Source organism: Notothenia coriiceps, unplaced genomic scaffold (genome assembly GCF_000735185.1).
Source record: "Notothenia coriiceps isolate Sejong01 unplaced genomic scaffold, NC01 NC01_scaffold00002200, whole genome shotgun sequence".
NCBI lineage: Eukaryota > Metazoa > Chordata > Actinopteri > Perciformes > Nototheniidae > Notothenia > Notothenia coriiceps.
In genome coordinates, this window is record NW_011334901.1 from 22,919 (window position 1) to 37,033 (window position 14,115).

The 14,115-nt window shown below is 38.4% G+C and overlaps 1 protein-coding gene across 1 annotated transcript; it reads right to left on the reverse strand.

Moving 5' to 3' along the window:
* Positions 1–448: 448 nt before the first annotated feature.
* Positions 449–13,982, reverse strand: il17rel (interleukin 17 receptor E-like). The gene is made up of 19 exons (XM_010795343.1): positions 13,927–13,982; positions 10,358–10,670; positions 8,559–8,586; positions 8,060–8,209; positions 6,975–7,081; positions 6,499–6,613; positions 6,191–6,235; positions 5,931–6,070; positions 5,208–5,279; positions 5,057–5,111; positions 4,790–4,953; positions 4,073–4,117; positions 3,351–3,408; positions 3,065–3,210; positions 2,583–2,642; positions 2,437–2,494; positions 1,287–1,418; positions 834–890; positions 449–746 (listed from the first exon to the last, which is right to left on the reverse strand). The coding sequence occupies exons 2-19, from the start codon at positions 10,481–10,483 to the stop codon at positions 625–627; spliced, it is 1,680 nt and encodes a 559-aa protein (XP_010793645.1). The 5' UTR covers positions 10,484–10,670; positions 13,927–13,982; the 3' UTR covers positions 449–624.
* Between the last annotated feature and the right edge of the window lie 133 nt (positions 13,983–14,115).

Here is a 14,115-nt window from a genome sequence, read left to right on the forward strand (position 1 = left end):
GATTGCTTTTTGTTAAAGAAATGTGCAGTTTTTCTTTCATGTTTTGCATTTCTTTATTGAAAATATAAATATAGTTATGAAATGACTGTTTAGCTGCAAGCTGAATGAATATATTAGGTGTAAAAAAAACGACAATATACAAGTTTAACTTTCACCACAACAGACATAAATTAGAAAACATACATAGCCACTATCAAGCATAATAACCAGCAAATATCCAGTAACATACATATCATACGGGCGACTGTGGCTGTGAGGGAGTGTGGTCGTCTTTCAACCAGAAGGTTGTGGGTTCGATTCCAGCCCATGCAGTCAACATGTCGATGTATCCTTGGGCAAGATACTTAACCCTGAGTTGCTCCCGATGGCATGGGCAACGGTGTGTGAATGTGTGTGAATGTTAGGTCCTAGAGTAAGGTACACTGCTCTGTATGAATGGGTGTGAATGGGTGAATGACATGTAGTATGTAAAGCGCTTTGAGGGGTCTTAAAGACTGGATAAAGCGCTATATAAGTACAGTCCATACGCTGCATTCAAGAGAGAACTCATTTGGTCATGTAACAACTTTACAGTTTTTACCGCACCTTACAATAAATGCTTTTAATGGTAGCACTGTTCTTTGGTCAGTCAGATATTAAGTTGGCCTTCTCATTGTTCCCACACTGGGGTGAATCAGGTATGAGGACCCCTCCATGGAGAGCAGATTTAGTTGGTAATACAGGGACAACACAGTCAAAAGCAGGATCTGTCAAAACACAGGAGATGTTCAGGTTTGAGGTATTTGGAAATGTACAGTATGCAATGAAGTCAATCAAAAATGAGATTATTTTACCTATTTGCTTCTCAGAGATACAGCCTCCATTCATGTTCTGTTTTCTCCTCTGGTACACTAAATTACAATACAGGGGAAATCAGATGAGGAAATAGACCGACACATGGCAAATTAAGTGGCTTGTTTTTTTATTTGAATGACAGAAACCAAATTGCAAGAAGATTAGATTAATGTAAATCTTGCATTCACAGAGGAAGTCTAGCTTAAAGTCCATATCAAGCACATTGAATGATGCACTAATCAGTCGAGCACCTAATCTTACATACTTTGCAAACATGTGTTCAAAGAAGGCAGACAATGATATGGTTTGTAAAGTTAAATCTGCAGCATTTACTTCCTAACTGAAGAAAGGAAGTCTTGGTGTGGGTGGGCACTGGAACTGTGCCTAAATCCATTTTGATGTCAACAGAGAAGACAATCCTGCAGGCCTGAGCTAACATCATTTCAACCTACCGGTTAGCAGTAAGTTGAGCAACAGAGTGATGATAATGATGCCAGAGAGGCAAATGCTAGCAGGAACAACGACCCAAGTCCAGTCCAGAGAGGCTTGCCTGGAGAAGCCAGCGCTGGGGGGCGATGACGATTCTGTGAGGGGAAAATATACAGTTTGTAGATTATTAGATGCATGGCAATGGTATTTAATACGTTGCTTTTCAAGGAATAGTTTGACACTTTGGGCTGTCCTTTCCTTCCAAGAAAGGAATGATTGAAAGATTCCCTCCCTTGTATGCCAACAAAAACAGCACAAAACTATTATGAGACTTCAAAACTTTTGTCGTCAAAAATATGAAGCTGAAGCCAAAGTTAGCTTAACCTTGCATTGTGAAATCTGATATACTGTACGAGTACATTTGTGTCATTTAAAAAAGGTGCTGTTAGCTGTGTTGTTTTTTAACCTTTGGCTAGAGCGAGGCTAGCTGTTTCCTTTCCTGTTAGCTGGCATTGATGTATTCACCTAACTCCTGAAGCAATATAAAAAGTGTATTTCCCAATTTCTTTCCTAATGTCTCTTGAGGATAACCAAACAATAACCCCTGTTTATGAGACTTCTGATCCCTACAGTTTATCAATGTGTTGACTCAATTATCCATAAAGAAATAAGACCTTAAATGCATCAAAGACGGTTTTCATAACGTTCTGCCCTCAGGTTTCATCTGTTATGCAAACAAAATAGAACTATATCGCTTGAGGTCATCAAAACAATAATCTGTGTTTATCTGAATTTGAAAGACGTTACAACCAGCATGCTTTCTGCTCTGGCAGTTTCTCACATACATAATGGTTTCATCCATCATGCACACTAAATCAAAGGGTAGTCAATGACGACATTTACTTGGAATCCTTTTATTTTCAAAAACAGATGCCTAAAAACCACTTCAGGAGGCACGTACATTTGTGATTAGCCGATGAAAGATAGCTTGGCAGTAAATATATAGTCTATTACCAGTCCAAACCACGTACAAAGAAAAGTAGTGGTATCCATTTGCACATCAAACTGATGTGAAACCTCAGGTTAGGAAAATGTGCAGACCGAAACAGACAAAAAAAATAGAAGAAGATTTACTCATATTTATTTTGGAAGGAGGATGAAAACTATACTTACGGCATTGCTCAAGACAGTGAATAACTGTTGCAGCAAACTTCACATCCAGCCTCTTCACCTATCCAAATAAAAATGTATTTAAAGTCTGTCTGAATGTGAGGGAAAATGCAGTATATGTGCAGGATAATTGAATGATACAAACATACCACAAGACAAGAGTTGCACATTTCCCCTTCCAGTTTGAAGTCAACAGGTTTATTCTTCACCTGTCAAAGAAAGAAAAACGCCTTGAAGCTTCACTTTTGTTATGGAAGCTACCATGGTTTCTGTTTTGCTTTCATTGTTCCTTTTGGTGCCATCAACTGTGCACCCATCCAAGACAAACAGGTGTGGATTGCTGCCTACCATATTTTATCGAGCAAATGTTGGAAGATCCCATTTTATAATAACGCAAAATTAGCTTTAATTGCTTGTTTGATTACAAATATTGATTCAAAGCTATTGTACACCGCCTTAGGGAACAGCATGTTGCTTAGGAGCAGTAACAAGGAAATACTTTTAAAACAAACAGTAATAAGATACCATGCAATCAATGCAAACAGGATGTAAAAGCCCCTCCATATAACTAATGCAGATGGTCATTGTGGTGTGGTCAGTATGGAAATTAGATGTTTTATGTGATACCTACCACATGCATGGTGTGCGTGTCAGTGATCTGGCACCCAGTCGACACTTCAGACTTCACACACTGCCCCACAGAAAACGTTGCAGTGATGCGAGACAACATCTTCACGTCTTCCTGACCTTGTTGTCTCGTCACAACCACCTCCCATGCTGGAAATGAATACTACATTACTAAATGTCCATCAATATCAACTTTATACATTAAAATGTTTCTCTGAAGCCACAATCAGATTGATTTATTGCAGTATGTAACCAAGCAGTAATCAGATGATGTGATTAAGTAAAGTTACCTTTGAATGTTGCATCGGCAAAGGGACACTTAACCCAGGACTGAGGGCCTGCAGTGAACTGAAGAACATTGTACAATTATGTTTTGAAGTGCTTTTAGGATTTCCATTAATAATAATAATACATTTAATTTATATAGCACTTCTCATCTGCCAAGACAAATCTCGAAGCGCTTGCGATACTTCTGCCTTATGGTTCGGTTACCAGTTAACTGCTGAACTATCTTAGAACGTATGTGGGTTTGAACATAACATTTCCCTTTTTTAACTTATTTTAGTACCTACAGTAAAAGGGCAATAATACATAATTGGGTGTCCTTCTATAGAATGAACTGCCATAGCAAAGGAAATGCTACTAGCTTTATTCCAAAACTGTTATTTAATTGTTTAAATCCAGTTTGTATTTTATTTTGCAGCTCTGTTAATCCACAGCTTACCATTAGCTTACTGGCTAACGAGTACCGGCTAACTATTAACCGAAGCTAACTGCTGGAGGGAGCTTAACTTGAGATGGTAAAATGGTCTCTAGTTTAAACTGAAATTACGGGCTCTGTTATACATTAGAATGTTGCACAATTGCCAAAACTAGTGGAACTACTTAGTATTTAGACAAGAGAACAGCATAGTAAAAGAGTGGTACTGTACTACAACAACAACAACAACAACAACAACAACAACAACAACAACATTATATGAGCCCGTTTCTCCACAGTAACATTCTTTACCTTCATGCATAGCTGAGGGTGTGGATCCACTTTAGCAAATGTTATCTGAAAAGCAAAAATTATTAAGTTATTTTTGAAATAAAAACTATTTCCTTTAAAGCAGTACGACTAAGTGCTTCTTATGATTCGTTTTTGTTCAGACCTTTTTTTTGTTTTCAGCTGGACTCAGTTTACAGACGGGAGGCTCTTTGCTTGCGTCACTTGTTATTTTCAACCTGACAGAGAATTCCCTTCTCAAGTGAAAGGGCCTGAAGTTCAATCTGATATCAAGATACCATCTATTTCTTAAGCATCAAAGGGATGAAGGCTCTCCCTTTCTTTTGAAACTGAAAAATCGTGCATCTTCTATGGGCCCAGATACAGGTACTTTTGGCTTCATGCGTCACTGAGCAACTTTCATAGGAATGAAAGGGGTCCTGCCTCCAACACTGTATCCAGTTCTCTTTATACATCCATGAATTGGATACTCAACTTTTTTTTAGCTGAAGCAAAAGTATTCTCACTTTGAATCATTTGGAAAGAAATGAAATAGTTGCCTGGCTTTTATACTTCATGGAAACACTTTGCTTTGACGTCATATCTTGAGATGTATTACTGGCAAAAAAAAACCTGTTGTCGTAACTTCTCTTCCTACGTATAAAGTATCAAGTGTTTTGTGTTAATAACAGGCAGCCAGAGGGGTAAACACTACTGTGGTTTGATGTCAGCAACTTGTACCTTTTCTCTGCTGACTTTCTGTGAGGCGTGAGGCAGATCCAAACAGACGCCGTCCTCTCTTTTCTGACACAACGCAACCACAGCAGACACTTGGCACTCGGGTTCCCATGATAGCGTCTCCTCCAGGGGGTCGAAGTTAATTCCAAACCACAGCTCCTCCAGACCTGCAGACAGGGGGATGCCACAATCTTTACAAATGGTATCACTTCGGAACAGGATTAGTTTACTACAGATTTTCTCGGGACTAAAAGCATTAACGTGACTCACGGTCTTTGAAGGGGCAGACCTGGACCCTGGGGGCATCCGTCAGCAATGACCAACCCTATGAGGAATTTATAAGGACAGTTCAATACCTTTTTCCTAGTCATTACTAAAAGGAAAATATCATAAATGCTCGGAGTATTTGCTGAAACTTTACCTCGATGCAAAGGCAGGGCAAAGGTCGTGAGTACGGGAGGGTTGCGCTCATTACGGGATCTCCTTTCTTTATCTGGAATGTAAACAAAGCTTTGTAAACATTTGTCATGAGTCTTTGGTATGTGTACTTGTGAACAAGGCTTTGGTTTTGACATCTTGGTTATTCCAGAGTCAAATGATGGATTAGCCCCATTTTTTCGTGTCGGATAAGTAAGCTGTGAGAGTTTTCAAGAGGTTTCAACATAAGAATCCCTACTGAGTGTAAAACGGGTTAATATTATTTGTGCACCAGAGGACAGCATTGCATAAGTTGCATTCACCTTTGCCCTCTAGAAAAGTCAGTGAGTGAGTGGGTAGACAAACCCTTATAAATACAAAGTGAATGACCTGCTGACTCAGTGGGAGAAAGGTTAGAAGTGACGCTCTGACCTTCAACAGTCATTTGTCCAGATGATAACAGTGTTTATAAAGCACGACTTATTATCAGCTGCCTATTTTAAGCAAAGATTATTGTCATGCCATTTATGAATTGCCAAGTGTGGGAAATATCAGGAGTAGAGACAGCTGCCTGAACAATTTTAGAACTACATGAAACTCGGATTACACACACCTTGTAATGAGCACTTTCATGTAGGATTATGTGGGGAACCGTCCCTTTAAGTTCATATTTTGCAACACAAAGGATTGTTCTTATGGACAGTGTCTAAAACATAGAGGGTCTCACCTTTGTTTCGGCCCCTGTGCCTTTGCAGATGAAATCGTTACGGCACAGACGCAGGAAGTAGTCATAATCCTCCAGCATGTCTGTCACCCTGACACTCAGCTCTTTCCTCTCCGGCTTTACGTCATATGATAGCTTCCCGGCTGAATGAGACAGTGCGAGGTTTTCATCCAAGTACAAATGTTTATTGATACCCTAAGGGACAGCGAAGCTAATAAGAAATGCTCATGGGTCTAGTGGTTTAAGAAAAAACGTGTACTCACTGATGCACTCTGGGACGTGTTGTCGCAAATCTTTATTGATGCAACCTGTGGAGAAATGCAACAATGTTTAACTTACAAAATACCAAGACTACAGCGAGACAGATGTGACATAACCCGTGCATGTTCAAAATTTGCATAATATCAAACTACTACTGTTTCCTCCTTTATTAATCATTTACCATTATTTGTACACAAGTGTGGAGTAGTGTTCTTAATGTTACCTATTCCTATCAATTACAGAGAAAGCTTACACAAACACCAATATTTATATCTTAATGCTCCTATGACATACATGCAAGTGTTCTCACCTGGAGCTTCATAGGTGCTTGTCCATGTTACTCCGCAGTAGCTCGGCACAGTTTTCACTGTAACTTGCACGCGTTGGCTTGGTGAAATGTCAAAGCAATTATTCTCAACTTCCACCTTTTGGATAAAGGGTAACAAAAAAGAAACACAGGCTGTAACATGCTTCCGAAAAATGTATTATGTGATACTTGAACGTTCAATGTCAAACAAACAACTGTTTCTGTTGACCTTAAATATTAGGTTTTAGAAAATGCACAGTGTATCAAAGTGCTTTCCTGAATATCCAGATGATACAGAAATATATCTTCATGAATCTGCCATTTTGGCGATGTACTTTCATGCCTTCTTATTTCATATTTTCTTACATCACTTGCAAGACATGAAAACCAAAACATACTCTCAACGAAATGTTACTCTTTTACAAAAAGTATACCAAAATGTCCCAAGATTGTAAATCGCATGGTGCTGTTTACAGTACCTTCCGTCCGGACATTCGTCCTCTCGAAGCTTTCGTGAAGGTGAACACTTGGCAGTTTGACATCATACCAGCAGTGACGGTGCAGATGGAAACACCATGGATCGACTCTGTCGGCACAAAATCGATGACGCATTTGTTAAACAGTAACTGTTAACCAGCTAGTTAGCCATAAAACTATGCATGTCATTGTGAGTCGGCATGTCTTTAGGTTTCATACAGGAGGAAGGGTATGTGTCACGTTTTAATGGCTGTTTGAACTGAAGGCACTATCAAGATCAAAGGGAGTTCCCTGCTCCAGCAAATCTCCAGCAAAATCTACAAAGATTGTTACAAGTTGGTTCAGATGTACACAAGTGTTTTAACCCTAGGCCTGGTCAGATAAAGTCTGCGTGTTAACCGGTAACAAAAACCGTGCATTGACGCACTCAAAAGAAAAATCCAGAAGTTGGATAACGGAACGTAGTTTATCAATTACATTTTCTTCCCGGTTCACTTGCACTTTCCACAAATACTTGTGTCACCAGTGATAACCACCATTATTATTCCAGCATTGGTTAGACTACACCCACAAGTTAAACTACTTTATGATGACGAATATGAATAATATATATATCATGACTTCTCGAGGTAAGAATTTCATTATAAAGAATATAGAAAGATTGTAGGAAATATAAGCAGCCAGTGATAGCTAACGCAGTAAATACTATGTAGATTCAAGACCTGATTCCTAAAGCAGTAGTTAGTGTCTTTAACATCTATTAACCATCAGCTTTGAAGTCAGAACGGCAAACTCTTTTGCACAGGTTAACATTCAATTGAAACCGGAATAAGAAACAAATGCAAATCTCAAGAATCTGGTGGGATCTTGCTCATATTTTAAGATAATACCGAGTAGCTATGTGACAGAATGTATGTTTTCTTGAAATGCTGAACTAAATGAGTCTCTTAAGAATGTCTCATCTACTAAAACTGTTCATCCAACCTCGTGGATGTCCAATGTTCAAAATGTTAATTATAGCTTAAAGGTCTAGATAGACACCTTTTGTATTTTAATGACATCATTTCAAGCGGCTGCACTGACATACCAGTTAGGTGCACTGCGGTTTTGATTTGAAGGTGTAGCGAACACTTCTGTCTGCCCTCGCAGCTCATGACTGTGGAGAGGCTGATGTTGGTGAACACGGAGGAGGAGTTGAGACCTTGAGCAGGGTCCTGACACGGAGGAGGAAACCAGGCTACACAAGGAAAGGGAGAACAGAGAAAGAAATGAGACATAAATTAATAAAATGTCAGGTGTTCCTGCTGTCACACTGCCAACAAAGTGACATGAGTGTGCAGTCCAAATGTGCCAAGCGTAGAGATCCATTTATTCTTCCTTGATCTTGATTTAGAAGAACATAACACACAAACATTCCCTCCATCAGATGATATCTTCAAAGGTGATGTGTGCACAATATGTTTTAGTGTAAATTGAAATCTCTTAAGATGCTTCGATGCACTTCTGAATGCATAATGATTTACATGTTGTGCGGAATCATGTCCTCTTTGCATGTGTGCATAAAGCAGATATTGGTCTATACTCACCGCCTGGCTTGGTCCTGCAGTGAAGGCCCTGCAAGGTGAATGAGGAAAAGAGAGAGTTAAACGCCCTGTTAATATGTTGTGTTACTACGCATGGCACAAGTTTTGTAATAAAGTAATTCTTAACAAAGAGAACAAAGGTAGCACCCTTCCAGAGGAGGGAATTCCCAGACGTAATGATCTTTTCACATCCTCATTGCTATTTCAGTTCATACACAACCAGTTTGTGTTTTAGCTGCGGTTGCAACGCGTCCACATGCAAAACATAAACATATTAATAAATTACTGCACTTGTGTTCTTGTGCTTCAATTTGCAGTCTGCAATGCATTTTCGTAAAAAATGTCAATGCAGGAATTCACACTGTGATGCAAAACATGCAACGTTGTACATCAAGGTCAATAAGTGCAATTTGCCTAGGCACGCCTCAAATGTTTCAAAAATACATCCTTGTTTACACCTGAGCCAGGAAATAGGCCCTGTGGAAACTATTTCTGACACTGACACCAGTAATTGCAGACGTGTATGACGTTCCTTTTTTTTTACTGAATGCTTCTAGTATTACTAAATGTGGTAAAATGCTCGAGTGTAAGTATCAAGCTTCACTTGAAAGTACAAGTTAATTCACATGAGCTCATAGCTCAAGATGTTTTGAAAGGAACATGACTCATAATTGAGGAAGAAGAATTATTTTTGAGCACATATACCTCTACACATTTGCAAAAGAGAAAGATGTGTTTATTGTGCAACATGAGCCTCGTGAAAATCTGCACTCAAGGTAAAAGCCCTAAACTGTGCAAAAGGGTTATTTATAGCTTAAGAAAACGAGTAGGGTCACAGAGAGCATACTAGGGAGGAAAGGTGTTATCTATCTCCATTTAACATGATATGCAGCTGTTTTCGACTCCTTGGCTAGAAATAATAAGGTGAGTAATACAGTATGCAAATAAAAATACTGTGGCCTTTAAGAAGTAGAAACCAGCCCCTTTAACGTGCATGCTTGCAGACAGCACAACATGTGTGCTTAAGCATTATGTGTCGTTAAATAAAGGTTTCAGCGACAGAATAAGTGACTCACACAGTAAGCTGCATGTGTCATATTTAGAGAGCCTTTGAGGACATCAGGGTTCATTTCACAAGCCTGAAACCGTGGATTATTTATAGTAGTATTTTGACAGGTAGAAATTCTGATAGACATGGGTGGCAAAACAGCAGCAGGATTACCGTATAATATATTGAGTTTTAGCAGCAGCAGCAGAAATAGGAGGCTCTAATAGTACACTTAAGGGCTCGAGAAAAAACTATATTAACATTGTTTTGTATTTTTTTTTTCTAATACCTCTATAAGAAAAATCACACTGATATTGTATATCATTTGAGAACAGAATTGACAAAAAGGCAAATAATAGAATAAATAGATAAACGTTTGTTTTATATCATTGTATAAAAATCACAACACTGTTACACAATGATATATTCATCAGTAATGTGGATATAAAGTAGACAAAAAGGCAAATAGTAGACAGCTTGAACAGCATTTATTTGATATCACGTTAAAAATAATTGAAAATATCACTGTGGAAAAATCGTAACATTTTTCCACAGTGATATTTTCAAAATATATTCATTAGTAATGTGGATATAAAGTTTATAAATGCAAACAATGGAACAACTGAAACAGTCTGGAAGAATACAAAATTAAATCAGTTTAATGTTAATAGCTAAAACCATACAGTATCAAAAATAGTTTGTATTGTTATTTGTTAGAGTTTTTAGCTTGATTGTTGATAACGTTGAGTTTTACCTGAGAACACCGGGTGCCACATTTCTCTATCCTCTCCAGTTCTGAGCTTTGTTCTGCTGCAGCTCCACTCAGACCCCAGAAACAGCGAGACATCAGCAAGGCGACCCACAGGAACATGTTGCCCATCCAGCACCAAGACACTTCTTCTTCTAATGCTCTGCTTCTCCTGGTCCTGTTTCTTGCCTTTTATATTTTTCTTCTTTTCTCCTTTTCCAGGTAAGAGGAAGTTTCTTTTGGTTTGCCAGGTGATTAAAGAGGCTCTCCTGTTGACTTGGTGATGATATCCAGTGGTGAGTTATATACTAGAGCAGAGCTAAGCACACAGAGTGAGAGGTGCAGATTTAAATATTCCTCAGTGGAGGCGTGGCATATGCTGTTAAGAAACAAACCCAGTAAACGCTTTCTCTCTTCCAAGCACATCCCCATTTAATGTTTGTAATTTGCACTCATCATGACACACTTTTTAGAAATCTGAATCAGGGTTTCCTGGAATGAGATCATTTCACAACTTTTTGTTTTCATTATTGCTGAAATTCGTCTGGAAAAATCCCATTTTTTTAAACGTACCTGGTGCAACTTTTAGATTTGCTGTAAACAAAAACACTCACTGTTAAATCTGGGTAAAGTCAAATAGGCTGAGGATTAAGGAACGGTAGCTGAAACCTAATACAAGCAGGGTATGAGCGCTATGTGGATCATGTGTCCCTAGAACAAAAGCTTTCACTCAAGGCAAAGTCAACCATCACAGTTGCTCCTGACATTTAACTCCCCCACAAAGGAGACTTCCTCTTGGCCTTATGCTACCCATGCCCTAACATGGGCACATTTCAGCTGAATCAGACTGGGGGAGTTTATCATATTAATAATGATATTTTCTTTTTCTTGCTATTACTGGTTGTCTGTCTGCTTGGGAGCAAGCTGTGTATGCAACACTGACCTGAGATCACCTTTTTATTCAATATGACAAGCTTGTTCGCACACAGTTCCTTATTGACACATCCAACAGATACATTAGCATTTATAGATAGCTGGTAGGTCGAGTATTGTATTGTTGGGGCTTAGAGCATTTCCCATCTGAAATGGTATCTATTTTTGAGTACAAACAACAATATGATCGCAGAAAAAGTGAACAAGAAAAGCTAAATTTGGGACCTCAAAACCATAACAATGACCCTGTTAACCGTTAAAAAAAATCTTTTTTAGGGCTTAAAATGTCAGTGTCCTAAGTAAATCTGAATCCTTATATAAACTTACATGGTTAATGTTTTTTTAATCTTATTATATCGTCCCCCTTTTGCTTTTACATTCTTCGTGTGGTAGTACTTTCTTTCGATACACACGTCATGCACTATATGTTCGCCATGTTCTTTTGTTTTCATTCATAAATAATACTTCTAATGCCAGGGGAAGCCTGCTGGTATGCAGAAGAGTTGCCAAAACAGAAGATAAAGGAAAGCTTTGAGTCAATGTGCGGACTTCCTACTACTCTGATGCTGGAATGACACTGTGAAGAAATTGTAGCCTTCCAGCACTACCACGTTAATCCCAAAGTCTGTGTGACATGTGTCAACAGAGACCCAGCAGTTGGAAGAGATATTGCTTTACTTCTACTGTCAGCCATGCATTTCTTTTAAATGCTGTGTTGTGAAATAACATCAAAGCAAGACCATAAAAGAGTTGTTCAATGGGGGCGGCTAACAGTCATTGTGTACAACAAAAAAGAAACTGATGGGATAGTCCCAGTTCAAGGCCTTAAAATGAGATCTTATCATTTTCCGTTTGATTTAATTTCAAGTGACGAAATACGGGGGGGAAAAAGACACAACACAAAGACTTGTTGTAGCTCAGTTATTCGTGTGCCTTATACTAGTATCCAGATAATAGGACATGGAGTAGTGAAACACCTAGCGCCTGGTTTTAATCAAATCAATGACAAAGAAATTACATTCAATTTAGTTGACGCTTTTATCCAAAGGGAATCAGAATAAGTGCAATCAACCATGACAATACAATCTCACAATAGCAAGAAATTAGCTTTCAATAAGCTGAAACATTGTAAGTGCAACCCTAACCCTAACCCTGCATTAGCTTCAAAAAAGTGATACCTTTGTATGTGTTACTTACAAAAGTGAGATGGCAATTTCTTATACAGAAGCAAACAATAGGCTAATATACTGGCATGTTTTAAAGCGCAATCTGAAGTAACACTGAAAGCTCAGACCTGTCCTACTTTTGCGTAATAGCTCCATCTACTGGGATTATGTGTGTATTACAACACCCCTCATTACACTTCTCATGGGTTTGGGTAATAATAAAGTTATAAATCTTAGTATGCTGTTAATAATGAGTCATGGGTTTCCATTGATAATGCGTCACCAAGTGGGTAGTCTTAACGTGTTAATAAATAATCAAGGAGTTCTGTTTTTATAACCTGCCTACTCATCAAGTCTGTGGTTTCTATGGTAAGTCCCTGGTCTTCCTCCGCAGAAATAAGTCATAATGTTAGTGGCTGTAAATCACAATGGGTTATTTATAAATAGATGTATGCTCTGTAGCACCTTTTTCCAAAATGTAAGTAGTCATATGGAACAAAGGAGGGGTCTTGGAATATATGGAAGCTAAAATCAAAGAGTTTTCAATTAAAGAACTGCTTCTTTTTTAGAAAAAGAAGAACTAAAATAAAACGAGGTGTGTCCTACTTGTATAGCAATTTGTTTTCAATTTAGTTGGAAACATAAGGCCAATAATCTAATTAAATTGAAGAAACTCTCAAATACAAAAAAAAAATGTATTATTTGTCCAGTGTATCTATTGTTAAATCTGGTATGGATTGGGAGTCAATGGGTCATAAGACTTGGAAGCTATTGAAAATAAAATAATTTATAACAAAAAATGCAGAATCTTCATTTAAATATTCAGGTGGACTATAAGTGTAGCAATACAAAACAAATGCTGCATTAATTTAGAGACATTGGGTCAAATTATTATTACACAAAGCAGGTTTTCTATAGCCCGTATAATAAACGTAGGTCTTTACCTTTAACTTGCTGTCAGCCGCTGTAAACAGCTCATCCTGCATTCTGAGAATGATCAATGTATGGTCATCCTGCACTGCAAAAAATATCAGTCTGGCAAATAAGTTTAGCCTAGTGGGCGTTGAAATCTCTTTTAAAGATGTAATACTAGTTTAAAAAAAAATCCATTCGTTTTCAATGAAACCGCGTACAGCTTATAAAGCACAGCCATTTATAAAATAATGACTTATCGCTTTTCCAGTCCATCAGAATGGACCATCCATGGAAAAAGAATTTAAATTGCAAAATAATAAAAGGAAAAAATGAAATTAAGGGTTATTCTCACGACACTGAGCTTTTTACATTACTTTATGCTTTTTATAAAATCAAAGATATAGGTATCCTTTATAATATAAGTGTTAAGAGACCAAGCATGGAATTAACATTTTTTGCAGTGTGCATCCACGGTTGCGTCACATGACCTGTTAATCTTCAGCGTATTTCCGCGTTCACGACGGCCGAGCCGTTATCAATGATGGGAGTGCAGAGTTTTACCTAATGCATCATAGCGGTGTTCATCTTCTTCTCCTCCGGCTGCAGCTGTTGTCTCCTGTGCTGAATGAATGAATGAAGCGTTAACCATCTGAGGTCCTCCTCCTCTTCCTCCTCTTCCACCGCCTCTCTTCTCCATCGAGCCTGCCGTCGAGCTGGGGGGGAATTCGGGTAAAGGGAGCCGCGGGGGCG

What these genes read in the sequence shown, in the direction of transcription:
- il17rel (XM_010795343.1), bottom strand. Translation starts at nt 10,483, where the DNA reads ATGGGCAACATGTTCCTGTGGGTCGCCTTGCTGATGTCTCGCTGTTTC. An exon ending in TCACTGTCTTGAGCAATGCC is followed by an intron (nt 1,419 to 2,436) that starts GTAAGTATAGTT and finishes TTCCCCTCACAG; the next exon opens with AATCGTCATCGCCCCCCAGC. An exon ending in GCTCAACTTACTGCTAACCG is followed by an intron (nt 891 to 1,286) that starts GTAGGTTGAAAT and finishes ATTGTAATTTAG; the next exon opens with TGTACCAGAGGAGAAAACAG.